The 27160-nt window shown below is 41.1% G+C and overlaps 2 protein-coding genes across 4 annotated transcripts; one reads left to right on the top strand and one right to left on the bottom strand.

The window, feature by feature from the left end:
* Positions 1 to 1218: 1218 nt before the first annotated feature.
* Positions 1219 to 2319, bottom strand: LOC117471121 (gap junction delta-2 protein-like). Its single transcript, XM_034115920.1, has one exon. The coding sequence runs from the start codon at positions 2317 to 2319 to the stop codon at positions 1219 to 1221; it is 1101 nt and encodes a 366-aa protein (XP_033971811.1).
* A 3759-nt stretch (positions 2320 to 6078) lies between these two features.
* LOC117471067 (vascular endothelial zinc finger 1-like) lies at positions 6079 to 20445 on the top strand. Of its 3 annotated transcripts, XM_034115857.1 has the most exons (7): positions 6079 to 6163; positions 11168 to 12051; positions 12793 to 12862; positions 13477 to 13645; positions 14169 to 14210; positions 14779 to 14844; positions 15015 to 20445. In XM_034115857.1, exons 1-7 carry the CDS (start codon positions 6131 to 6133, stop codon positions 15380 to 15382), a joined length of 1632 nt encoding a protein of 543 aa, XP_033971748.1. In that variant the 5' UTR covers positions 6079 to 6130; the 3' UTR covers positions 15383 to 20445. The 3 variants fall into 3 exon arrangements, with proteins under 3 accessions (XP_033971748.1, XP_033971749.1, XP_033971750.1); XM_034115858.1 differs by lacking the exon at positions 14779 to 14844; XM_034115859.1 differs by lacking the exons at positions 14169 to 14210; positions 14779 to 14844.
* Positions 20446 to 27160: the final 6715 nt, after the last annotated feature.

The following is a 27160-nucleotide window of genomic DNA, read 5'->3' as shown; positions in this document are numbered from 1 at the left end:
ATACCTGAATGCTCATACAGCAAGATTTTGAAAGGAGGAAGAAGATACTCAAGAAAACACTTGATTTGTGAGATGTTGCTGTACACCATTGTCCTTTAATGCAATAATAAAAATCCATTCTATTGGCAATATAAAACAATCAGTTAGTGATTTTGTGGCTATAGATCCTAACTCAAAGTCCAGTTTTCAACATTTTTGCTTTCTACAAACTCAGCCTATAGCAACTACAGAGTGCATTATGCTTAAAAAGAACCACAACGGAAGGCAAACATGCTAAGAGCTGTTCAGAACAGCAACACCAAAAAGCTAAAAGTCATAATTGAGAAAGTGGAAACACAACAATCATTCATCAAGAACTTCAGTGTTGCACTCGGTTGTACACTTAGAAAAACAGAAATAGAAGTTCAGAGCCAGGCTACTTTCCTACTTCCTAACTTCTGGAAATTATTGGATTGTATTGGATTCTCCATTTTACAGAAATGTACATAAATTGTCAGACAAATATTGATTGACAAAATGAAAGTGGATAGATGTTGCATTACAACAGAGCACACTCCATTCACTCCTGAATCTCCCCTTGCTCTTCCTGGAGTTGCTTTGACTTTCTCTTCGTGATACTTGGTTGGCATTCCACTCAATTATTGCATGTTAGTACAAAACGTTCAATTGTTTTCTTGTACAACTGTAGATTATGGAAATAGGTAAACGGTTAAAAAATACAAGAACTATGTATCATGGATCGGGGACACTTAAGCATCTTTCACGATACGTAATCCCTGTGGGAAATCCGCCAGTTAGTTTTGTTTCTGTTATTGCACCCCCTACTTATCCCTTCCATTTCATACAGCTGTTATCTTAATGGTTGCGCATCGAAAGTTCAGCAGCAATCCCGGTCAAAGTTGAAATAATTTTACCTTTGAGTGCAGCACTTTGAGATGCTGAGGGTTGCGTTGTCTTTTTCTATAGAAACACAACGGTCACATCAGCTCAGAACCATTTTACCGATGTCATGTGAAGACAGCGTTGGGAAACAGCTTCATCCTGTCTCTTGCTACAGCAAACCTCACTACCATGCTTCATGTTTACCACAATACAGAATGAAATGTACTTTCTATAGCTCAAAGTGCCTACATAAACATGTTCATGTAGGGTATGTTTCAGGCCTTCAGGGTCCTTTCTTTTCTCAAATGTAAAGGCGTGACAAAATAAATGTGCCTCTCATAGCCATGACTTCTTAGTCCGTCCCAGCTTGGCCATGTTGGCTAGTTTCACCTTGACTTTGTCTCTGCTCTCTGGACTTCTCTTGGAGGTGCATTCCACAGTTGAGTCTGTCTCGAAGGAGATGGCCGGAGGATGTGCGAGCAGACCTCCAGTCTTCTCTTGGGCCAGAGCTGCTGGGGTCTGCAGAACCAGCTGGCCCCTCAGAGAATGCTTGAGCTGCAGCAGGAGGGGGTTGTGGTTTGGGTACAGTCTGACGGTGTCCCTCTCCTGACTGCAGCAGGTGGAGCAGGCTGAGCAGAGGACACGGAAAATATAGACCCAGCCCAGGTAGTGGAGCTCTGCAATGTTGAGCATGAAGCAACCCAGGCTGATGCTGAACATGAAGTTCAAGAAGATCGTTTTCTCTGTGGCACGAGACACGAAGCAGTCTGTACGAGTGGGGCAGGGGTAGGTCTCACACGTGTACAGCTGAGGCACATCGAATCCAAACAAGAAGTACTGACCCACCAAGAAAGTGATCTCCATGACAGATCGTAGTAAAACGTGAATAATGTAGATGAGCAGAACCTGGTTGGACTGCTGGGTGGGGTCCTCTCCTACTTCGCTATAATGCTCCTCCAGAGGGCTTTCTTCTACTCCTTCCCTGTCCTTCACATCCCATTCCTCCCTGTAGTGGGGACAGTAGGAGGGCATGTTGACCCTCAGGGCCTCCATCCCATCCTTACCCATTTGTCTCTGTCGGGGGGGGCTCTCTGCGATAACCTGTGCCCTTTGGCCATCCAGCTTCTCATCCTTGGCAATCTTATGCAGAACAAAGACTATGTAGAAGATGGAAGGGGTGGAGACCAGCACAATTTGGAAGACCCAGAAGCGTAGATGCGAAACAGGAGCGAAGGTGTCGTAACAGACGTTGTTGCAGCCGGGCTGCTGTGTGTTACAGGTGAACTTGGACTGCTCGTCGCTGTAGACAGCGTCACCAACCAGCGCCACCAGCAGGATACGGAAAATGAGCAGCATGGTTAGCCAGATCTTCCCTATCACTGTGGAGTGGTTTTGGACCTCGGACAGGAAGCGGCCAAGTATGGACCAGTCACCCATGGCTTACCTTCGAGAGAAATTAAAAGATAATGTCAACAAGGTTGTCAGAGGTTTTTAAAATGTTTCTGTCCCTTATTTTGAAGCAGAAAGAATGTCATTGCAACCATCCCACTGTCTGAATTGTTTAATGTTAATGTTACTACCCCACTTTTTTGCACAAAGAAAATGCTTTTCAGTAAAGTTCAGTCATGGCTGTTATGTTCATGGTAACACGGTGAACTGTGTCAACACTTGAGTTCTTCGTACACAAAAGTCCAGCCTTGATCTTAGGAATATTTGTTTAACAAAAATATTTCTCAGAGCTTTACATAGGGCTTTCAACCAGGTGTCAGTAGGTGACTGAAGACGGATTAAAGGAATATTGACATCTGACCCCATTCATGACGACTGAGAACTCCATTCACTGAGGAGTAGTTCTATATCCTGGTTTCAGAAAACGTACAAGCTCTTATCACAGTGTTGAGAAGCTGGCTGGCGTTCACTGACAGAAAATACATATACTGCGTGTCACACAACTACATATATTTCTGATCATTGTCTGCCATGTTTACTTGTGCGTCTTCAACTCAGTTAATAGCAACAATAATGATAACTTATGTAATGATGATCTGCATGATGAAAGGAAAGTTAGGGTCTGACATTGCTAATGTGATAAATGTCTGATTGAAGACAAATCGAGCAGAGAGATAAATGTTTTAGCTTTCCTTCTTATAAATATCCCATTGCTCAGCCTCCCCTATAAAGTGCGTAGAGAAACGACTGTGGCCTTCAAGTAACGTTAGAACGTGAAAGTCCCTGTCTAAAGTCAGAGTGAGGTTTGTCTGTTCTAGGCTTCTAAACATGGCGGACAATCTATAAAAATCACTCCTTTTAATCTAACAAAAACACATGGATTCTTAGCTTCAGGTGATTATACAGTAATGAAAACTTAGATATGAATATTATATAACATTTCTGCCAATACATCCACTTAAATAAAACACACTAGACCGTTAAATCCTGTTGGGAGTTTATTCATAACTACTTATTTTGTTCCCCCAAGCTAAAACGTTTTCAATTCAAACATTATCTCTAATTTGTTGGTGTCTGCCTATGAAGAACTTGTCTAAATCACAAAAACTGGACTTCAGGTGCCCAAAATTCTAGAAAGACACATACAAATGAAGGGTAACTAAATGAAATTTGAACTCACCTTGATGTAAAATTGAGCTTTCCAGAATAAATCCTTACAAAGAAGCCTTTGCCATGCAGTTTGCATGGCTATTTTTAATTTGAAATTGTTGATGAAATGAATCCTGTTGAGCGTGGTAAGGGAGAATAGGCTGACCACACATATTGAGCCAGTCTATCTGAAACTGGCATTGTGCTATGTGGCTACAAAGGCTGGCAATGTACAGTGCAACAAAGATTTCAAAACAAAATGGGACAGGGGGGTTGGCTTTCCTCTTCTGAACAGCCGGGAACAGTCAGACAAAAAGCGTTTGGAACAAGCTAGAAAGGGGACACAATGCAAGCTTATGCAAAGGTTCAGTATTTAGCTCGCTCCAAAGGTACAAGTTAGAGGGGAATTAATCATTTTACATTTCCTTTGTTTTCCAGATGAAGCCACGAATATTTTCTTGCGCCGGCAGGTGTCACCTCTCCATTCAACCCAAAACCCTAACCCTAAGGCTCAGTTAATGATGGTCCTTGTTACTTGTGCACATTTAGCGAAAGGATGGATAAGCTTCAGCAGCGTGTGAGGTCAACACTAAACAACACAGGTCATCCAGATGTAAATACCAACTGTATCAAAGTCAAACAGATCAGAACCAGAAGTCTCAACCCCACTGAAAAACAACATGGGGTCAAGGAACTATGTGAAGGAAAATTCATCAGGACTTAGGAAAAGACAACTGCGGTACTAAGAGAATACGACTGCACTTACACTCGTGGTCTGATTAATGTTGCGTCACTGGATAGTATTGATGTGCGTCTGCCGTGGGTGAACTACCATTTTCATAATTTCCAATAAATATGATTGTATAAAACTGATTGTATAAATAATACTTTCAAGCGTTATATTCATCATTTTCCTTTTGGTTTAACATATTCTTGAGAGTTTAAAGTATAGAAGCACTTTGGCATGAGATGGAAAATGCCTTCCAAAATACATATCCAGTACCAGTAACGTTTTTGAAAATATAGCAGCAAGTTGAAAGTATTAAAGGTGGAAGTATATATTGCACAGTTACTTACGATATATATATATATACTATATTGCACATAAGTAGTATTGCACAACAGGGGCGTTAGTGTTTATTGTTGTTGTTGTGTGTGGGGGTCTACCAGGGGCCGTGGTGGTAGTCTGATCGCATGCAGGAAGGAAGGACCTGTGGTATCTCTCCGTGAGACAGCGGGGGGGGGGGCAGCAGCCTGTCGCTGACGGAGCTGCACAGTGAGGACAGGGTGTCCTGGAGGGGGTAGGACACGGTGTCCAGCAGGCAGGAGAGCTTGGCTGCCATTCTCCTGTCTCCCACCTCCTCCACAGTGTCCAGAGGAATCCCCAGGACAGAGCTGGCCTTCCTTACCAGTCCGTTCAGTCTCTTCCTGTCAGCAGCCGAGATGCTGCTGCCCCAGCAGGCCACACCATAAAAGATGGCTGATGCCACAACAGAGTCATAGAAGGTCTGCAGGAGGGCCCCTGCACCCCAAAAGACCTCAGTCTCCTCAGCAGGTACAGTCTGCTCTATCCCTTCTTATACAGAGCATTGAAGCTCCGTCCCTAACGTCTAGAGAATTCAAACAGCTCTCTTCATGGCTGCCACTTATATACTTCTGGGTCATTTTCCTCCATAAGAAACCTTCCTATGAAAGACTGTTACCCTTTTGGGTTCCCCTCTACCATGGATTTACAAGGGAATATGTTAATATTGCATATATTATAGTCAGTTGAGGGTCCTCCTCACTTGAAGGTTCTTTCCACTGGTTTTATTCGTGAAACTGCTGATCTCTGTAAAGCTAGCCTATGTTTCTGACCACAAAGGTAATATTTCTAGGCCCTCCTCCCATGAACTCTAAAATAACTGATGTATAATTATATAAAAACAGTAGAAGAAGCCAGGCCCTCCTAATTCTTTAATAAAACTAAACTACAGCTATTTTCTTTAGATGTATGGATGTTTACTTTTGTTAATTAATTTGTGTTAATTTTTAAGAATTCTAGTAAAATGTCAAGATGTTTACTTCATTGTGTATTTGTTTATTTAAAAAAAAACAAGTGTAATCATTGTTTAATCTAAAGGGGAGCAGTTACCAAATTAAAATGTTCACCTTGAAAGAAAAGTATTTCTTATTCTGAATATTATTAGTAGCCTATTTAAGACATAATTAAGTAAATAAACCACTACTACTAATTATAGACTACTATTAAAAGCATCCCTCATTCTGAAGTATTTCTTAATACATATTGAGTAAATATATCGTACTATAGATATTTTAAGTATAACGATATGTTCCTAACCTAGTAGCCCGTATTCTGTTTATATAAAAATAAAAATACTCTTACGTCATTCATATATTTATTATACTGGCACTACTTTTTCGTTGTAAACCTTATTTCTTTTATCTTACGGTCTATCCTTTTTTAAGGAGTTTTAAAAGAAACTGGAAAAGTGTGATTGTATTTTTTGTAAAATCCAGACGTCCTAAAAAAAAAGTCCGCTGGACTTGGTTCAGCCCTGGGGGTTACAGGAAGTTGTAGCTGCCATGTTTAGCTGCTTTGTTGTAGATTCCTTGTAGGTTTCCTGCAGATTTTAGCCTAAGTGTTGCAATGGAACCGAGCTGGAGTACCTTTTTATTCCAAGTAAGTAGCACAATACAGCTGTCCTTTTGACAAACTGCATACGCGGTTTTTAAATGGTGTGAATATGCTGCCTGCTAAATGTTTTTGCATCACTTTGTGAAATCCATTAGAGTTAGCCAAGCAAAACAAAGGTGCTAGCGTTAGCCAGCTAGCTAGCTTCACTGTGTGGGATACTTTAGCAAATTGCTAACCAAGCTTTATCGAACCCGAGACCTCTGGCTGTCTGTGATCTACGGAGTGTCTCCAAGGCCACCTTAGTGGCGTTGGTTACATTTCGTGCACCCTACCATATCCTAGTGTGAGCGTTTTCGCACATAAGTCAGCGTAAAGCTAATTTATGGAGCTATTGCTGTTGATGCGCGCGCGTTAGCAAATTAGCTAGTCGGTCAAGCTATTGCATTTCGGTATGCTAAGCTAATTTGCTAATGGGTAAGCTAACTCGGGTACTTTTTTCGTTTGCACTAAGGCAATACCTGCCACTATGCAGTTAAGGATAATTGGAAGAAAGTGAATTAGTGTAAGTCCCAACCTTAATTATGCAGATGAAGCAACGCACACAATTGTTTTAAAAGCATTTACCTTACACCAGACAACCGTCTGTTAACTATAAGTTGGCTAAAGCTAGCACTGTAAATTATATGGGACCTAGCACGCGGACAGCAGGGACAAACCACTTTAAAGACGCCAAACGTTTCTTCTTTTACTACAAATCTGGAGCCACCGACACCACACAAGAATGTAAATCATGTGCAACTGTAGTCATAGCTGATCGAGACTTTATGCCAGCCACCTTTTAAACTTTAAAGTAATATGTGGCCTTTTGTTAGGAAACACATAGAGCCTCTGCAACTTGTTTCAAGAACTTTTCTTAATCGTGGGAAAGCTTTTCATAGTCTGACAATGAAACGGAGCCTCTAACAAGTAACGTTAAATTAAGTTAAATGCTTCATGAATGGCCTTGCATCGCGAAGTGGAGAGTAAGTAACGCTGTGTTAGGTGTTCCAAGTGAAGAGTATGTATGTACATACAGTGGTGCCAAATGGTTGATCTACTTGCATATACGTGGAGTTTAATAGAGTACTTTAGTAAGTACATTTTTAATTGTCACCTGTGTTAATTGAGTTTTTGTTAAAGCCCTCTTCCTGCTGTATAGTAGTTAATTGTCTGACCACAGTTAGTATAAATATGCATATTTGCAAAATAGTAAAACCACCTCTGTGTCTCTTCATGGGTTTTTGGGCAATCCAAGAGTATCTTTCAGCACCTGACAGTTATGTATATACAGACTTTAATATTTTGGCTGTGCTCGGGCTTCACAATTTGCACGGATTGATAATTTCTTTTACTGAAAAATGTATTAAATTGTTCATGTTTTTATCATGAAGATTTTTACCAATTCTGCATAACCACCATTGGCTGTGAAGATGGTAGTAGCTATATGAGATTAGAGTTGTAGATTTTGTGATGTTTTGATTGCTGCAGTGAAAAATAAATCACTGCAGCTGGTCACTGTTGTGGGCTGAACACAGCTGATTTGAGGCTCGATAAGGCAGATTGCAAGATTAACAACATCATAATTACTAATTTGATGTCACACACTCTGTTTTCTTTCCGTGTCCATCTCTCTGTGTGTCTCGGTCGCTCTCTCTCTCAACAGCACTTACATTTCTTTAACAAAAATCTGGGCACCAAGTAAATACGTTTTGTAAACATCTTAAAACTAGATGAGAAGATGATTGGGCCCAGCAGGGGGGTCAAATTAGGCCTATACCATTCTTTTATTATTGTGATCTGTACATTTAAATGGAATTTTTTCCAACTTTTGACCATTAATCTGACTGCAAGACACACACAGTATTACAGCGCTTAGACACTGACTTTGCTCTCTGCTAAAGATGCTGTTAGTTGCCAGAATACCTGGATTTGGTGTGTAATAGACAAGAAGACTATTAAGAGGCTCTTAAGGTTCTGCTTGGTTCACCTAAGGTGATGATTAGCACTTGGTATTGTGTTCTGCTGTTATGATGAAGTTTGAGAGGTTGGAGTTGGATAAGCTATGGTACTCTTGGGACTGCCTCATAAATGTTGCTTTTTATATCATAACTCTGTATCAACTCTGTATAAAATAGCGTAACCCCTGCTACGTTGTAAGATGTTTTTGTACAGTTATGATGAACTACTTTGTTAATATTTTCACAACAATCTTCTTTGGTAGAGGGGAAAATAGCTAAGCAATACACTTTAAAATTGTCCTTATACAAGAAATGTTTTGAATTTCAATGTAATCTGCTATCTAGGAGGTTTTAAAGAGACAATTCAAAATAAGTATTATACGGCCATAATGCAGACAGATTTGTAGACATAATAGCGTTCTATCAAATTGGAATCTATACCCCGCCTTTCAGTGAAAGTAAACAATGACTTTGTTCTGTTTTTTTTCTTCTATTATTGCTCGTTAATTTCCATGCTCCAGACTCTGTTTCAGTACTATTTATCTGTCAGAACAGATCTTTATCAAAATCTTCAGAACAGCGTGATAGAACAGCAGGCCGCTCTCCTTGTTCTTCCTGAGAAACAGAGGGAGCATTTGGTCGTCCTCGGCTTGCTTGGAGAAATGCTAATTGCAGTAATGATTCCTCCCTGCTACAGTGTGGCGGATATAAAAGCGAGTCGACAACCTGTGACGGCCCGGCTCTCCCTGCCACGCTAAAACACATTGCGTGGCGTAGTAGTGACGGGGCCCGCAGTTGAATGGAAACCCCCCCACCCCCAAAGGGCCATAAGTGCAACACTGCTTAGATTTGTTTCGTTCATAAAAGAACACAGTGGGGGGAAAAAGCAGCACTTGGGGTTCCTGGCCCCCTCAGACCCCCCCCCTCCTCCTCCCGGCTGACCGGGTTGGGATGCTTGGCTGAACCTGAAAAGCTGCAGGTCAGGTCTTTAACCCTGCCCAGTGGTGATTACAGAAAAAAACAAGGCCGTCTCAATCGCCACATCTCCGGGTTGACCTTTCAGAAAGTTGTTAGTGAATCTCTTGCTTTCTCCCTGGCCAAAATATTCATACAAGCCCCCCCCCACCACCTTCTGTTCATCCTATCCCGTTGGGGATCAGCCGTGACCAATCGAACAATGCCTGCCAGCAGCTGCAGACTTGAGATGTCCTCCATATTTCTTTTTGTTTTTACTGCCGTTGGGTTACATTTTCTGTGCAACGCCCCCTCAAATAAATAAACCAATGAGGGGTTTCTTTTTTTTGAGCAGTAGATTTTTAAACACTTATTGTTTAAAACTTCTTTTTTTCTTGTTGTCCTTTTTTATACTTTCAAAAACACATTTTTCTAATTTCATGTATACCTAAACCCCTATCCTTTCCTCAAACCAACTTGGTAGTATTTCAAGATAATGAAGAATGCTGAATCTGTGACTAAACTGCCTCCTGTGGGTTGAAAGTTATGAGTTTTTGCTCTCATAAAGATGAATTTCATATTTATTCATAGGATGAATGGGACCATGTGTTTTATTGGGGAGAAACTGATTATATTTATCGGGTGATGCAACCCCCTACTCTGAAAGGGTAACTTCCCGTCTGTCTTCTTGTGCTGATTCTATGTCGTCCTGATCTCTCAGTTACTGTGTTTTTAATCCCTTTTCTTTTTTTGTTGTTATATTTATTTTTTCTTTACTGGGGACAGTTCAGCAATCCAAAGTTTAGTGTTCTCCACATTTATAAAATATGAAGTGTTCCACGGTGTATTCTGATGCTGGGTTTTTTTCTGTCGCAGCTGACGTTAAACTGACCTAACTTTTTTCTGCAAAGCTGAAGGCAGACGCGTGATGACATATAGAAGTTTCATTAAGACCCCATTTACACGGGAACGTTTGCGTTTACGCACCGTATGCGTTTTCAGAAAAGTCTTCCGTTCACACGCATTCGATTCATTTAACGTGTCCGTTCACACGAGACCGCTGGAAACGCTGTAGTACATATGCCAGGCCTGTAAGTGGCGCTGCTGCAGCCACAAAATACACCAAAAGCAGCGAAGAAGACCCCGGAGCATGGTTGCCATGGTTGCCCTTCTGTTTATTCTCCGCGGTGGACGGCGTGTTCTCCTGCTGTATATCTCTCCGGTAGAGGCGACAGAGGCTTTGGACATGCGGAAGTTCTCCCTCCATTCATCATCCACGACAACGCCATTGACAAAATTGTCCCACCAACTGCTAGTTCTGCCCGGTCTTACCCAAAACTTTCTCCTGGTCGCCCTTCTGGTTGTTCTCCGCGGTGGATTTAGCAACATGTAGTTCATGTTGTTCTCCATGTCCACTTGTTGCTTGTGGTTTTCGTAGAAGCACTGTAGATGTTGCACTAACATCTGTATCATGGTCAGTAGCGTCTGGAGCACAGCAGCAACCCTGTGATCCGCCATTGTTGTTGTTGTTGCATCAGCAATGACGCGGGGTGAGCAGGAGAGGCGGGGCTATGGTTATTTTTTCAGGAAATGTTCGTATAGAGGCATACAGACGGAGCCGTTCCAGAGCGTTCCGTTTGCAGATCTATCCACTTTGGGACCCGTTATCGTTTGGGTCCGTTTCTATCGTTCTGTTACGGCCTCGTGTAAATGAAAGGGCTATACGTAAGAGAAACTATGCAGATACAACCTGTTTCGTTCCCGTGTAAATGGGGTCTAAGTCACTTGTTAGCCACTGCTGTTTTCCATGATACATAGAAGCTTCGGACATTCACCAGTAGGGTATGTGTTGATGTATTTTCTGCCTTAGGACAAAAAGTGAAAAGCTCTTGAGCTTGTGTTAACCACAGAGCTAATATCAGGCATTTGACCAAAAATGTTTTTTAAAAAAACACTAAGGGACCAGGGAACCGCAAGTAGAAAATGCACAATTCTGGATTTTAGTACTCACTCCTGCACCATTGGTCCTTTTTGTGTCATGTTGTTGGAGAATGTATTGTTAACACCATTTACATTGCTCTGCCTCTTCTCATTACAGCAGGCTAACGAGGCTCTGCATCACCAGCATCACGTAGCCGGCAACAGCCTCTTGCCGTTGCTCAGTTCTGGAACAGAGCCACCTGATCAGAAACCTGTGCTGCCCATTCCCTTGGACCAGAAACCCCCTGTCAGTGCTGCAGAACTTCTTAAAGACAATGTGGCCAGTGGGACTGGGGGAGGAGGGCCTCCACTCGCCGTTGTAAAAAAGGAGCCTAAATCAAAGACGCCTTTCATCTGTGGCTACTGCAACAAGGCTTTCCGGGACAGCTACCACCTCCGGCGGCACGAGTCCTGCCACACCGGCATTAAGATGGTTTCACGGCCTAAGAAGATGCAAACAGCGCCCACCATGGTACCGCTCATATCCACCGGGTCACGTGAGAACAGCGGAAACCCTTCATACATCACTACTGTAGCTGGAATCCTGACTACAGCCACTACATCCACATCCACAGGCACCAGCATCATGACCCCAATGCAACACCAACACCAACACCACCACCACCAACAACAACAACAACAACAACAGCAACAGCAACAGCAACAACAACAGCAGCAGCAGCAGCACCACCAGCAGCAGCAGCAGCAGCAGCAGCAGCAGCAACAACAACAGCAACAGCAGCAGCAGCAGCAGAGCGTCCCTAAGAAGCCCCCCAAACCGGTGAAAAAGAATCACGGTTGCGACATGTGCGGCAAGGCCTTCAGAGACGTGTACCACCTCAACCGCCACAAGCTGTCGCACTCGGACGAGAAGCCGTTTGAGTGTCCCATCTGCCAGCAGAGGTTCAAGAGGAAGGATCGCATGACCTACCACGTCCGCTCCCATGACGGCGGAGTTCACAAGCCTTACATCTGTTCCGTCTGTGGGAAGGGCTTCTCAAGGTATGCAGACATATTTTTCTTAATTTCTTTCTGATGTAATCTTTTTAAATATGTATTTGCCTGGTTTAACCTTTGTTAAAGAGATAGATTTGAAAGGGGGAGAAGGGGAGATATGCGGAAAGGGACTGAAGTCTGGATCCGAATCTGTCTGCAGCTGCAGGGAGGGAGCTCTAGTATATCCAGACATAATGTATATACATTTTAATTTAATTTTTTTACTTCAGGACAGTGCATTTGTTAATTTTTAAAATGCCTTTGTCATCTAATAAAAGACATTTAAAGAAGTTGCTGACAAATCATAAGTTTCATTTTAGCCGATACATAAAATATGAATGTACTGGCGCTTAAACTGAGGAACAGCTTCGTTCACCTTGTTCACATAAAACATTTTTTAAGCGAGCATCAATTGCAAGCTCTATTTGCAATGATTTCTGTATTACTTTCTCTTAATCTTTAGGACTGTTTTTTGAACCATGTTACTTGGGTTAGTTGAGTTTTCATCACCGTGCTCCACTAGAGCGCCCCCTCCCCCCCGTTCTCAACTACCGCCACAAGTATATTTCAGATCTGTGGGAAACACTGTTGTTATAATTACTGCTGTTGGTAATGACACATTTCAAACCGTTTTTGAGGATAAAACTTGCTGTATAAATGAATTCTGCTGTAAATGAACACAAGGACTGTTGAAGGAAGGAGCTGAAGGATTTCAATTGTTTTCCTTGTCTTCATGTCACCCTGCAGACCTGATCATCTAAGCTGTCACGTCAAGCACGTCCATTCTTCAGAGAGGCCATTTAAGTGCCAAGTAACGGTAAGATTCTTTCTCCTCTCTGCATATTGCTCTAATGTTTGCCTCGAGTTCAGGCCTGTGTCAATATTAATGCATGATGGTCAACGCCATTGAGAACTCCTACGGCCAGATCAGATTAGAGAACATCAGAGGCCACCCAGAATCTACTACTTCTTAGGGGTGTAAGGATTTTGATTCTGAATTGACATAAAAAGCAGGATCTGCATTCTCCCAGTATTTGTTTGATATGCTTAACCTGCAATTCAAAGACAACATACCAAAGCAACATTAGCTCGCTCTTTTAACACGCCATGGCCACTACCTGATTGGAGGATGACGGAGAAAAAACATAACTGAAAAAAGCAATATTGCTGGATGCTTTTTTCAGTTATGTTTTTTCTCCATCATCCATGTACTAAGCACGTCATTCTAAATATAAATATATAGGGTCAGGTGCTTGCAAAAGACGTAAATCAACAAATCAAAAACAGGACAAGAAATTGAAATAAAGAATTGTGTTGCATTCTTAATTTAATTAACTTCAGAGTTTACCAGGAGATTACATTGTGTTTTTGTTTGTGTATTCCTGTCGCCAATCCAAACAATTATTGACTGTTTTTTTTAATTCACCCCAGGCTTGTACCTCTGCATTTGCGACCAAAGACCGTCTGCGCTCCCACATGATAAGGCACGAAGGCAAAGTGACCTGCAACATCTGCGGCAAAATGTTAAGCGCTGCCTACATCACGAGTCACCTCAAGACGCACGGCCAGGCCAGCTTCAGCAACCCGTGTAACAATAAAGGTAGGCCATCATCTCCGTTTACACCATCATTATTCAGTTTAACATCTAATCGGTTGGCAAGCTGAAACTGTGACAGACAACAACAATCTGTACAAATTCCGTTGTTGTTTTGCATCGTTATGTCATCATTCTGATATGGGTTTTTTTTTAATTCATTCCACACTCACCCAGTAGTGATTGAATGTACAGGGGGAAATGAGCCTCAGAGCTCCTTCAGTTTGTTCCAAGCCCCCAGGAAGTGAGCCGGGCATTGAAGCAAATGTTCCCAGTGGCTTAACGTTGCTACTAGAACCTCAGTGACAGACACGTGACGCCATTGGGCTCAAAATAACTTTATTCAATCCACTTGCATTGGAAATGAGACGTCTGTAAATCGGCCCACGAGAAGAATGTTTAATATTTACCACACCAGTCCCACACTGCAACACAGTCCAACCATGCCGACTGTCGAAGCTGACTCCCACATGAGGGCACTGTTGCCCTGTGCTAATGTAACCCCATATGTGTCTGTATTTCTGAATAGGCATAAGTGACTGGCAGTGGAACCACTCAGGGCCACGAAAAGGTAAACCAGTAGCTCGTAGCAAAACCCCCTAAACACTGAATTCAACAAAACACAAGTGGCCAGTTTTTCTTCACGTACCATGTCACTCATGTGCACAAGCATTTCTTTTTCCCCAGAGGACTGATGTAATTAGGGTTTTCTGTATCGAAGATCTAGTGTTTTTGCCAAACTAAGGTTACATTTCATGAAGCGGGATCAGTAGATCAATTAAACTAACCACAAACTGGACCATAACACTTAAGCTAGCTGCACACTACCTGACCTCTCTTCAGAGGTCCTCTCGTATTACCCAACTGACATTTCTGTCCTAACTGACCAGATTGATAATTCAATTTGTTTTGTTCACACACTTGTCCTCAAAATCTACCAATTATAATGTTTTACAAAAAATTCATCTGCACTGATCAAATTGGCAGTCTGTCAGTGTAGTGTCCAGCCTTAGGCGGACACAGAGCTAAAGATGTCAGTCATAATGTATACCTGTTTTAAAATGAACGTTTTTGAATAAAAGCAAATGGACAGTTAGCTGGTTAGTTTATTGATCCTGCTTTTTGAATTTACCCCTCAGGTGAGTTGACGGTAGGAGAGATTTTAAATAACTCCTTCCAAGTCCTAATTGACAACTCTCACAGAGGTAGGTTTCTTCAACACTTTTCCTACAGTTGACATATTAATGATTCATTGCCGTTTTCAGTGACCCCAGCTAAACAGCCACGGAGCTGAGAGGGCTGTTCTCCGTTGTGGAGGGGTAGTATATTCCCACGCGGTCGACCGGATCTCAATTTCGTTTTTTTGTTTTAACAGATGCCAACAACGTGCACAACAACTCGGCGAGTACGACGGCGGTCACACATTCTGCGGCCATCACCTCGGCTTTGAATCGCGGAGGCCTCATCGGCAACCCCATCACCATCGCTGCTCAGATGAACATCGGCACCAGCACGGTGAACATCACGTCACAGATGAACCTGCAGCACCCCGTCACCATCACCGGCCCCGTGAACCTGGCCTCCATCAACATCCCCACGACAGCACACATGAATATCGCTCACCCCGTGGCCATCACCTCTCCCATGTCCATGAATCTCACCGGGCCCCTCAACATCGCCATGAGGCCCATGGATAGCATGCCTTTTCTATCCCAAGTCCTGCCTTCCTCCCCTCCTTGGTAGAGCTTATTTTCTTTTTTAGCTTATGTAAACGCTGATAATGTTTTAACTGCCAAATAATAGACGAGCACGTCAAATCTTAGTCAAATGTTCCTTTGGACGAGTCAAAAAGGTAATAACTAATGTAGTACAAACTCATAGATAGTAACAAATGATTGCTATTTGCAGGGGTGACGCATTCTTTATTTTATTTGTACGAGTAGAAAAAAAAACGTTCATATATTCTTACTCGTGATAGAGAAATTATTTTGCGACAGTCTCTCATTGCAGAGAATCAGCATATGAAATAATGTAAGCTGCCTTCCACGAGAGAATCCAGCCATCGGATGATTTCTAGGGTTAGGCAAACTCTAACCACTTATCTTTCATAGTATGTTTTTTTTTTTAAATCATTTTTATTTTAGATTTTGTAATATGACATGTTACTTGTTAGACGCTTTTATCCAAAGCAACTTACATACTCAATACTGTGGGCAATCCCCACATATAGGACAATTCTAGATATTTTATCGAAGTGAGATGGGACTTTCTGTTTTTGCTACCCATTAAATGTATTACCTGTCACATTAAGATACTTCATCACATTGATGCAAACATACTGTAAATCAGGTTAACCATAAAGAAGTCTAGCAACATTGGCCTAATACACTCAAATGAAAAGATGTCTCAGTTTAAACCAACTAGCAACATTTCTGACGGATCAAGTTATTATCCTCTCAAATCATGCGTTCTAATGCTCTACCCTGGTCTATGGTGTAACTCACCCGGGTCGGACTTCTTAGGGCCATTCCCGTTTCAAACATGAAAAGAGAAACTGGTTTGACAAAACAAATCAGTTGACTTCTTTTTCTTATTGAGGTTTGACCCACTGTCTGTTCAAAGACAGTTTTAAGATAAGTTTGGCCTCTCATCTCTTTCGTCTGATCGAGACCATGATATCAAGTTGTAAGCTCCAAAAAGGCTAGAAAATGATCCTAAAGATCACATTAACAAGTGAAACCATTTCGAAGAAGAAGGAACTTTCTTATCCGATAATTAGAATTTGTTTCCTCTACTGCCCGAATAACCCAAAACATCTCACCAGCCACGCACTTAACGGACGGATGTTTTTGGACATTTTCCGCAGATATTCTGTGTAAATAATGACCATTTTATGCCAAAGATTTTCTAACTAGTTTCCCCCTAAATGCTATATTTTAAAAGATATGGGGAAAACCATAAAACACCATTAAACCCTCATAAGACACACAACTCTCCTTTTTGAAACACAGATGAAATGGCGCCTTATGCGGGGGAGTCTGATCTCTGTTTCCTTAGAAGCCACCTCTACCCATAATATCCGATTCTGTTACATTTCTTTGCGTTAACGGTTACATGAACAGGTTTTAGTACACTCCTTTAAAACCAAACGACTTCCTTTTGACTTTAGTTTGAAATTATTGGGCAGTTATTACAATATCAGCTGCTACGTTTTCACCATATTTGTTTTTATTTATCCATTGCCTACTCCTTTTTTCAAACTCGGGTAGTAGGTTTTACTATTACAGATAGTTGAGGGTGAGCTTATTGCAGCAGTGTTGGCATTAAACACATTATATGCTGTGGAGACGCACACCCTTTTAGAGTTCTCTCTCTTTTATTTAACCGCTGAAGGACGGTGTCGATCTCGTAAAAGTGAACGACAAGTGATTTTTTTTTCAACTGGGCATCTGACTTGGAACGTGGGTGACACTTTACCCTCCTCCCTTAGGCTTTGTTTTAAAGCTCCTTAAACCTGAAGTGTATTGGAGTTGTTCTTAAATGCTTCCTCTTCAGGCAGATTTAGTTTGTTTCCGTTGTTATTTTAGTGGACTTATCAGTATTTGATAGTTTATGTATTTTAAAGTTTAACGAAAGAAAAACAAAGCTTCCATTTCAGGGGGGGGGGTGAGTCGACGGTTCAGAGGCTGTTTTAGATCCATCAACTATCCCCTCCCCACCATGTTTGTGTTTTTAAATGGCTGGAAACCAGTCAGTGGTCACTGCTGGTTACCCTACACTAGTGACATCTGTTTGGGAATGTTTGTATGTATTTATATCAGGACATGACAGTTGAAGGTACAACAAAGAGGAAATGTCTTGTACTCAAAGCGTGTCCCCTACCGTTTGCCCTTTAAATGGCAGTATTATCAGAGGTCAACATTTTTTACATTTGAATTGATTTCGTCTTCTTTTTTAAACTGTAGAGGTCAAGAGAGCTACCCAGTGGCTCCCTATAATGAAAGCAGTCCCAAAGTGAACTCGTATGTTCATTTATATTGTTTACTTCAGCAGGTTTAGGATCCCATCACTGTCAGTCCAACTCAGGAAGGTTACTGAGAATAGTCTTTAAAAGAAAAACATGGCCATTTCTTTGTAAATATGAAACACTATTTTATTGCCTTTTTACCTGTGGGAGAGGGAGCATCTCTACTTCCACAGACTAGCAATGCAAGAACTACATCACTGATGTGGCCGTCCATCCGAGGAGAGACATGAGCAGCAACTGAAGGATAAGGCTGGTGTCGGTACCTTTCCATCATCAAATCCCTTCAAAAAAGGTTTAACATAGGAACAAGAAGGATCTGTGCAGCTATGGCTTCTTCAAATACATGAACACTGAGCATGCGCTCTTCAGATCGTTCAACCTACTCCTTACAATTGTCAAAGATTTATTGGTGGGAAAAAACAAGGTTTATGTAATTATTCTAATTGAAGGAACACAGTGTAAACCGTATCGTTCTGTGGCAAAGTGTTAGCGATATGAGGCCGTAGCTGTTAGCAGGTGGAAATCAGGTGTTTTCTACAGGAGAACTACACCTAAAGAGAAAACTCCAGCCATATCCTTTTAAAGCTGAATTTTCTCTGTAGACCGCACTTGCATAGCTCAGTGTTATTTTATTGTTTGTTTGGGATTATATTTTTAATCCTGGCAGTTCATCTTCACTGGAAAATTGAGGCTGTGATCACAAAGGAGGCTTTATTTCCCACTCAATATTAGCATGTCAGAGAAGCATAGTAGGATTCATGAATTCCACATTCATACGTGCTTTTCATGTCAGTCTGAGAAAAGGTGTTAGCGATTTGATCATCTTTAAAACTGAAACACTTTTTCAAATGGCATCCACAGAGACGGACAACCTGATGCTAACGTGGGAGGAAGCACTTGTATAATAACTTTGAGATATTGATATTGTGCATAGCAGTCCTATCATAGTACCAAAGCTAAAAATAAGGCAGTTGTAGTGCATTAACACAAATAGCGGTACACCATGTGTACTCATTTCCAGGTGAATGACTCATTCCTACACCACTATCAAAAACCCCTTGATATCAGAGCAGACCATAACGTTGTACACTGTAATGGCCAAGGCCCAGAACTACGCCTGAATGTGTTGAAGACGCGCTCTTGTCACGACCAAACCTCAAGGAAACAAAATGAGGGAACATGTTGAGCCTCTATTGTGATCTCAGCCTCAGCAGTTTCTGAACCAGCCTCACACAAAGTCCCACTCTTCCCTGGTGGGTGTGAGTAGTTCGTAGATGTGAAGCCTGTTGGTGGTTAAGCTCCTTTTTTTCACAACAGGAACTCTGAAGCACTTGCAGCAAACTGTAGGATGTGCACACTACAGAGGAGTGGTACTAAAAGGGGCATTTCTATTTGGTGGAATGCAAATTATTTAATTTTACAGCTCTCCTGGCTGCATCTGCATTTCGGCAGCCCCTCAGTTTTATTGTATGCATGCCAACACTGGCCACCAAGGGAAAAGCTTGTATGTGTACTGGCATTATGATCTTTGAAATTAATTTCCCATCTATATGATTTATTTTATTTGTACAATGTTGCATGTGGATGACGGAGCTTGTCCAGTGTAGGTTTGGGTTCAAAACCATAATTAGAAGGCTAGTAACTTTTTATGAAAACAAAACACTAAAAAAAAATTAGAATGGAAGGAAGTGCGCCGTGTCATTTGTCCTTCTCCAGTGGCCGTAAACAAGTGTGCCTGAAATACTTTGCAAGACTTTTCCACACGTCGAAGCTTCTTCCTCTCGATGTGCTGTGTGATGGAATCGTTTTGTGAGGGAAGCCTTCATCAGTTCAGACGGCCCCGTGGCAACCAAACTGTTAGCTTTTTCTTTTACAACATTATGATTGTGAAGTTCTCTTACTCCAGGAACAACTTTCAACATGAATTGAGATATGTATTTGGGTCATGTAACTGTAACTGATATTTAACCATCTGGTTTAATTTCTTTAATTTGACTTCAACCTAATGTGAAAAACATTTGGCCAAATATTGATTTGGAAGATTTCTTTTTATTTTCTGTGAAGTTTGTATGATGAATTTGGCAGATGTGAAGGCAAATGAATGTATATCTTTGTACAAACCATTTAGATCAGAGGACATGTTAGTTATGAAAGACACATGCAAGGAAAAAAAATAACCTTTTATAAATCTTTTTGTATTAGAACATTAACAAACGGTAATTTTTGTATATACAAAGGCTAGGCTTTCTGATTAGCAGAAAGGTAAAACATTCCTACATTTTTTTTAAATGTATGTCCATTGAGAATAATTATGTAAACATATGCGCAATGTTTTATGTGCCTTTTATTTGGGTTTGTCTAAATAAAAGAAAACGATAAAACATGATTGTGGATTGTCCATGCCGAGTCCCACAGAGGAGAGTCGATACTTTTCAGATGAATCTCCAGACTGACCCCCTGCCCTCGAGATGCCCCCCCCCAGATCAGGAGAGATTTCCTCCTCTCCGTTGCTTTTCCTAGCTTTAGTGGAGGATTGTTGGGAGGTGGTTGCTGAAGTCCCCGCTCCGTACGGATGTTCCTCCAGGATGTTCCTCCAGACTCCTCCGTGTCTTCACCGGCTCACTGGCTCACAGTTGGCCTGCTCACGATGAAAGTGCCTCTGTGACTTCGCTCATTGGAGTGGATTGTAGGGGATTTTGTGCCAAACCATGGTCTGTATGTGACGACAAAAACATTTAGGTGTTTTTTCATTCTTTAACTATTAAACTTGCAAAATGTTCGGGGCTGTGTGGCGTGTCTTTGTTTGGCATCAAGTGGTTAACCCACGTTGTAGTAGTAGAGGGTCGGTGATTCAATCCCCATCACACTATACAAACAAATGAACATGACACAAGTCGATATGATGCTTACTAACAACATAAAAAGACAATTTTACCTTAAATTAGGTTTACGTCTATGATAATATGAAATGTTTGTATAATTAGCACAATTGACTAGTTCCTGGATTTGAATTGAGCTGGTGTTTTTGTTGAGTTTCCAACTCTTTCAACATGACTTGGACAGAAAAGCCCATTTACAAATTACTTGAAAAATGATTAGTATTTTTCCTAGCCTACTATTGAAGACCTTGTTCATAACATATTGAAAATGTGCACTTTGGACACAGGTTGGTGTCTTTAGCTGATAGTTGTATTTCACTTTGTGGTTTGATACACATTTGCCTTCAATCTCCTGTTTTGGAGACTTATGCCCTGCCGTGGAAAAAGGGCCTTCCCGTTCTTACCACTAGAGGTCCCTGTGTTCAAACATCTGAACTGAGAGAATGAAAGGTGAGTGTTTTGGGAGAGAAACTCCTTCTGAAGGGAACTTTGGGATTTTAGCCTTTACATGCAACAACTTCTATAACACACTACAGGAAAGGGAAAACCCAAACAAAGTATAAAAGGGCTACAGCTCTACGCTCCTCGACTCTTTGCTCTTGATGGGATTCCACTAGGGATAGTACTTTTATTAGCTCCACCCCAGCCATGGTTCTGAGAGAGCTGATCCTGAAAGGTGATGTTAAAACACTGGACCATTGCTTGATCAATGAGAATTATGACAAATGGGTCATCCTGGAAATCCCCAGGTTTCTAAATAGCACACTACCTTCAAAAGTAACTGGCCGAACAACCTTGTGCAGTACGGATTAAGGCCCTCACCCACCAACTAGATTATTGGGCATTGGTAAAGTAGGAGATGTTGAGTGTTCGCCGGTCATGTTTTTTGCGCCGTGTGTCTGCTCCTTTGGCCATTTCCGTCGCTTCCATCATCACAGAGGGTGCAAAATAAACCGCAGATTGGATGTTCAGCTTAATCAAATAAGCACTAGTAGAAAAACAGATGAGAGGAAAACAAACAAGCAACTACAGTCAAGAGGGCACACACAGTCTCTTTATATTTTTCATCTTCATCTCATCTATTCATTCTAACTCACTTATGTGTCCACAATGACAGAAACGGTGTTGTACTGCCACTGTCTGCTGTTGTGAAGTCACCCACGACTGCCAGACAGGCAATGCAAGCACTGTTATCGTGTCAGGAAGTTGCAGCCACTCACAAGTGAATGCACGCTGATTCTGGTTACAGGTTGATCGATTAATGCTGGGCTGGCTCTATGGTTATTGTTCTTACAGCCTTATTTATGCTTGACTTAAATTGTGACTTTGAATGAAATTAATTTACTGTGGTAATCTGAGTCCTGACATGTGAGGTGTATACAGTTGATGCTAGACTGAGCTCGTGGTTGCAAAGGAGCTCAGTATTCTGTCGTCTCTTTGTGGTCCTGTCTATTTGACTCCTCTCCCAGGATGACAGCCACCCTGTAACTTAAATAAAGTTTGGAATGACAAAGGCTATTTGTAGTGCAGTGCCCACAAAGGGAGACCGCTAGGGAAACAATAAGCATTAAATCCACATTAATAACAGTTGTCAAGTCAATTTATTTATAGAACACATTTAAGAACAAAGTGACTCACAGAGAGATGAAGGTATAGTTAAAATAACATAGATATAATCATGAACATTATAACATGATTTTGATAGATATGGAATATATACTTTATATCATTGACATTATTCAATGGTTCTTAACCCTGAGCCTGTTTTTCAGGTCTCAGGCTCGAAAATGACATTCCCAGAACAAATGACTATATCTTCCCTTCTAAAAGGGGTACATTAATAATCTTTTTTCTCAAAGCAATGATAAACCTGTGAGTTGGATGTAGAAAAGTCAGAATCAATATAGATGTTTTTATTTTAAAGTAAATTCAGATTGAACATCAATTATAGTTTCCGTCCAAAAAAAAAACATTACTTATAGTGAAAACCACCCTTGAATGATGGGATAGTAGACAAAAAGCTCCAAACTATAACATATAATAAGTACCCTGTATCAAGATTGATGCAAAATAAGTGAAACTGACCTTTTTAGAGAGGTTTAGAAAAAGAACCCGACCTCTGGGGTCATTTGGGTGTATTTGCCATAGCTCCATACAGAACTCAGCTGCCAGGGTTCTCACACGCACCAAGCCCTGGCAGCACATCACCCCCACTCTCTTCAACCTCCACTTGGTCCCGGTCAAGTCCTGCATCACTTACAAACTCCTCCTCCTCACCTACAAATCCCTCCATGCCCTCTCCCCTCAGTACCTCACAGATCTCCTAAACCCATACATCCCGTCCCGCACCCTTCGATCCTCAGACTCTGGCCTGCTCTCCATTCCACCTTCACGCCTCCGCACCTTCGTGGACCGTGCCTTCAGTGTCGCTGCCCCCACCCTCTGGAACTCCCTCCCTGCAGAAATCCGCAACGCCCCTTCTCTCAACATCTTCACATCAACCCTTAAAACTCATCTGTTCAACATCGCCTTCCAACAATAACTCACTCTCCCCTCCCCACTTACACTTCCATTTCTGCCCCCTGTTTTAAAGAAGAAACATACAAGGACAAGACATAAAACATAAACATAAAACAGGCTGTTTTATGTTTATGTTTTATGTCTTGTCCTTGTATGTTTCTTTGTAAAGCGACCTTGAGGTTATGAAAGGCGCTATATAAATTCAAGTTATTATTATTATTATTATTATCTCTGGAACCCATCAGTCGATGTTGATGATTGACACTTCTTTTTAACCGTTAGAGCCAATAGAATCGAGGGGGAGTCCCTAAATCCATCTAAACATTACCATTGGTGAATGAGAGTGATGCGCAGCCAGCATCCCCAAAACCGGAAGCTCCGTCACACTCTATATGAAAACTCAGTTTATTTACATAAATGTTATGATGGATTATCAGTAATCATTTCAAAGTGACACAGAGACATTGGATTAACCTTCAGCAGCGTTTATATGCGTTTTAATGCCATTGAACACAACTTTTGATCAGAAAACAGCAAAGGTAAGACGTATTTGCCGCTTTGGCCCCGTAAAGTGAAGTTGTGTGTTGTCTTTGCTTGCCTTCGCCGCCGTGAGTTTTGGTCGCTCAGTGATGATACTAATACCACTGGAATCTGTGGAATTTCAGCTTTCAAATTATATCTAGTTTGTGCAGATCCGATGAAGTATAAAAATGTTGCTCCTGTGAGTTATGTGCTAAGTTCGTTGGCACCCTTTCGCTTAGTGCTAATTCAGAGGCTTGACGTTAGACTTGTGTTTTGTTTTTAAATGGTTCATATCGTCAGTTAGCTGAGTTTCTTCCCGTTAAGTGGGTGGTTGTCTTCTGCTCTGACAGCCAGGCATGATGGGTAATCTGTGACATTTCGCTCTCTCAAAAGTTGGGCCATTTTGTCCTCATGTGCCAATGAGCAGCTCTCATAGGAAAGAACGAGACCCCGCCTCCGACGCTGTATCCAGTTCTTATCCATGGTCACACATTGAAAAGACACAGCTGGAGAGGGCAGGAAAAAACACAAGGGCAGCTGGGTAATAACTCAAAGGTGGAAACAATTAGCACTGGGCAAACAATCACAAAATGCGGGAAAACAAATAGAAAGGAAGGGAAACCAGACAAGGCACAAAGAAAAAGTGTTTTACAAAATAAAACAGGAAACATGATCATGACATACTGCAGATAAAATAAGGATACATTACTATTTGTACAGTCACTAAGGTATCTTAATGCAATGTACAATGTTGTGTTCTGGGTCATGATGTACTGTATATTCTTCACTTTTCCATTTATTTTATATTCAAGCCTTCTTTAGATTTGAACAGATGAGTGACAACAGTAAGCGAAAAAAGTTGAGAATTAAAAAAGATTTGTATTTCTTTTTCTTTTTATTCTTTACAGTGTCAACCATTTTTACATTGGCAAACGTGTGAATAATTTTCCATCAAATGCTCAAGTCATAATTGCACATATCTGTCACGGTGGGGAAAAATAGGACCCAAGTGCAGTTAAAAATACAAAGAGGTTTGGTAACAAAAAGCGAGCTTTATTTCCAAAAGCCGATGACAAAAGAAAACAAGGAACAACTTAACATTACCAAAACCAGGGGAGTACGAGGAAGGAAACCAGGGAGCACGAGGAATGATCAGGACAAAAAACTTCAGGGACAAACATGGAGCGTGACATCAAAGACGGACAGGTAGCATGGACTAGCATAGACGAGGCAGGTAACATGGACAAAAATAGACGATCAGGGAACAAGAACATGAAGAGACGACAAACAGACATGGAGCACAGGACAAGACAAGACTAAATACACAGCTGGGCAGGGGAGGCAGAAACACAAGGGCAACAGGTGAACACAATCAGACAATCAGACACAGGAGGGAAACTAAATACAGGGAGGCAAACACAGGAAGTAGGATCAGACAAGACACAAGGAGGAAAACATTTCAAAATAAAAAGGTGGAAAATGAAAACTGTGGGGGAAACTTCTGTAGCAATGGAGAGTCAGGACTCAGAGAGACACGAGGAGAGCTGGAGCTTTGATGGCAAACACTGATGGTTTATTTGGAACTTCGGCCGGAGAATTCACAAGACATGTCACGGGCCACGGTTTGACCACACGGTTGAGATGCCACAATCAATTCTGAAGACCCCTCCTGTAGCTCCAGGTTTGAACTAGTTCAGAGTGTGATAATCAACATTCTTCAATAGATAGACTAAACAGCTGAGGACACTGAATCACTTTTGTTGTCGGTTATGGCTCGGGGTCATCTACACCCCGAGAAGGATGTGTTCCAGGTGTCCCACAACAATAACTATCTCTGACCGAGAGTTGCCCGGTCATAAACTGGCAGCATCAACAATATGCTAGGGCAGCCCCTCCTTCTGGGAGATAACGGCTGCTCAAGGTTGGTCAGCTGCGTCAGAGGGCGAAGGAGGACATGCAGGGCAAATTATTCCCCAACAAAAACAACATAAATCCAAAACCATGACAATATCTTGTTATTTTTCCTACCTTAAGGAACACAAGTGACTGCTCAGGCAAAGAAAGTTAAGATATTGTTTTTATAATGCGCACTGACAGTAGATCCGTGAGAAAGTTGCTTATTATTCCTTTAAAAACAATACAAGGTATTTAATTTTTCCAGGCATTTTTTGGCATTTCCAAGGCAGAAATAAGTCCATTGCTAGCTTCATCATCATCATCATCATCATCATCATCATCATCATCATCATCATCATCATCATCATCATCATCATCATCATCATCATCATCATCATCATTGTTTCAACATCATCATTATCATAATATTTTCAGCAGCAATATTCACAGTTTTCATAACAACCCAAGCCAGAATCGTCCAACCCAACCAAAAGCAGAAGTATTAAAAGTTCATTCAGACATGCACTTTCTTTACCAACGAGATATACAGGCCACCTGTTTCCTTGGTTTTACTAAGATATACTAGAGACAAAAGTAGTAAGTTACTAAGTATTGAGTAAGGTTCTTTTGCTGTTCTTGGGTACGGTTATGACGTATGAAATGCATAGAGAGATTGGTGATTCTCATCTTTACTAAGATTGAAACTTTACTAAGATTTTTACCTGCAAACTGTATGAAGTACACTGTCGCCTGGGCTTTGTACATTATTGTGCTTTCATGACTTCAGGGTTTTTGTGTTATGAGTTTATTCTAGACTTACATAAATAAATGTTCTAACAATTTAACAGACAAATCTGAATGGTATATAATTACAGTATTGCATTTGTCTGATGACTAAGGGTGTGTTCACACTTAATTCAAGAGCTTATAATTATCTTGCACTATTTGTACAAATATGACAGATGACAAGGCTTTGTACTAATAAGCTGACTTGGGCTTATCATTTCCCAGTTATGAGTTTTGACAATACAAAAACATTTTGTACTTTAAAAAGCTCTACATTTTGAGAAGAGTTCCCTGAATGACTGCATTAATATTCATTTTAATATCGGACATTGAACATGAATGCAGATTTATTGATCAAATCCACTTATTGGTTAGTCTACAGAATCCTGTGATTGTTAGGTGACTAAGGAGGCTTTCATTAAAGGCAGCCCTAGGATGGATGGTTATGGAATTGCTATCAGGGCACTGTCTGATAGTTAATCATTTTCATATTTGCTCCTGATTTGGTTGGTACTATAATTTACATATTTTACCAGCAATTTACTCAAGTAATAAAGGCATTAAGTGTTTCCTCTTTTTTTTATATGATTCTTTACTACAGCATTGATAAATAAATAATGATAAAACTTAAACAGTAGACTGACAAAACTGTATAAGCTATGTCCCGTTTAAAATGTGCTTATTCAAGTCTCTAAACAATTCAGTTTTACTATGTTTTATTGACATGTGAATAAGACAAGGCTTTTCTGTTGGAAATATCCTAACTTCTTTTTACACGTTTGAGTTTTTTATTGTACACCTAAGCTTTTTATGCAGAGATTTAAAACATATGTAGGAGTTTCAAACACAGATCCTATTTTGTGAATAACCACGACTTTAAAAGTCTCATAA

This window comes from Trematomus bernacchii, unplaced genomic scaffold, assembly GCF_902827165.1.
Source record: "Trematomus bernacchii unplaced genomic scaffold, fTreBer1.1, whole genome shotgun sequence".
Lineage (NCBI taxonomy): Eukaryota > Metazoa > Chordata > Actinopteri > Perciformes > Nototheniidae > Trematomus > Trematomus bernacchii.
The sequence above is the reverse complement of the archived record's forward strand: the minus strand, read 5'-3'. Positions and strand labels throughout refer to the sequence as shown.

Excerpts from the sequence above, each read along its gene's own strand:
- LOC117471121 (XM_034115920.1), bottom strand. The coding sequence starts at position 2,319 with ATGGGTGACTGGTCCATACTTGGCCGCTTCCTGTCCGAGGTCCAAAAC.
- LOC117471067 (XM_034115857.1), top strand. The coding sequence starts at position 6,131 with ATGGAACCGAGCTGGAGTACCTTTTTATTCCAA. Across the intron at positions 6,164-11,167 it reads GGAGTACCTTTTTATTCCAA|CAGGCTAACGAGGCTCTGCA; the intron begins GTAAGTAGCACA and ends TTCTCATTACAG. Across the intron at positions 14,845-15,014 it reads AATTGACAACTCTCACAGAG|ATGCCAACAACGTGCACAAC; the intron begins GTAGGTTTCTTC and ends TTGTTTTAACAG.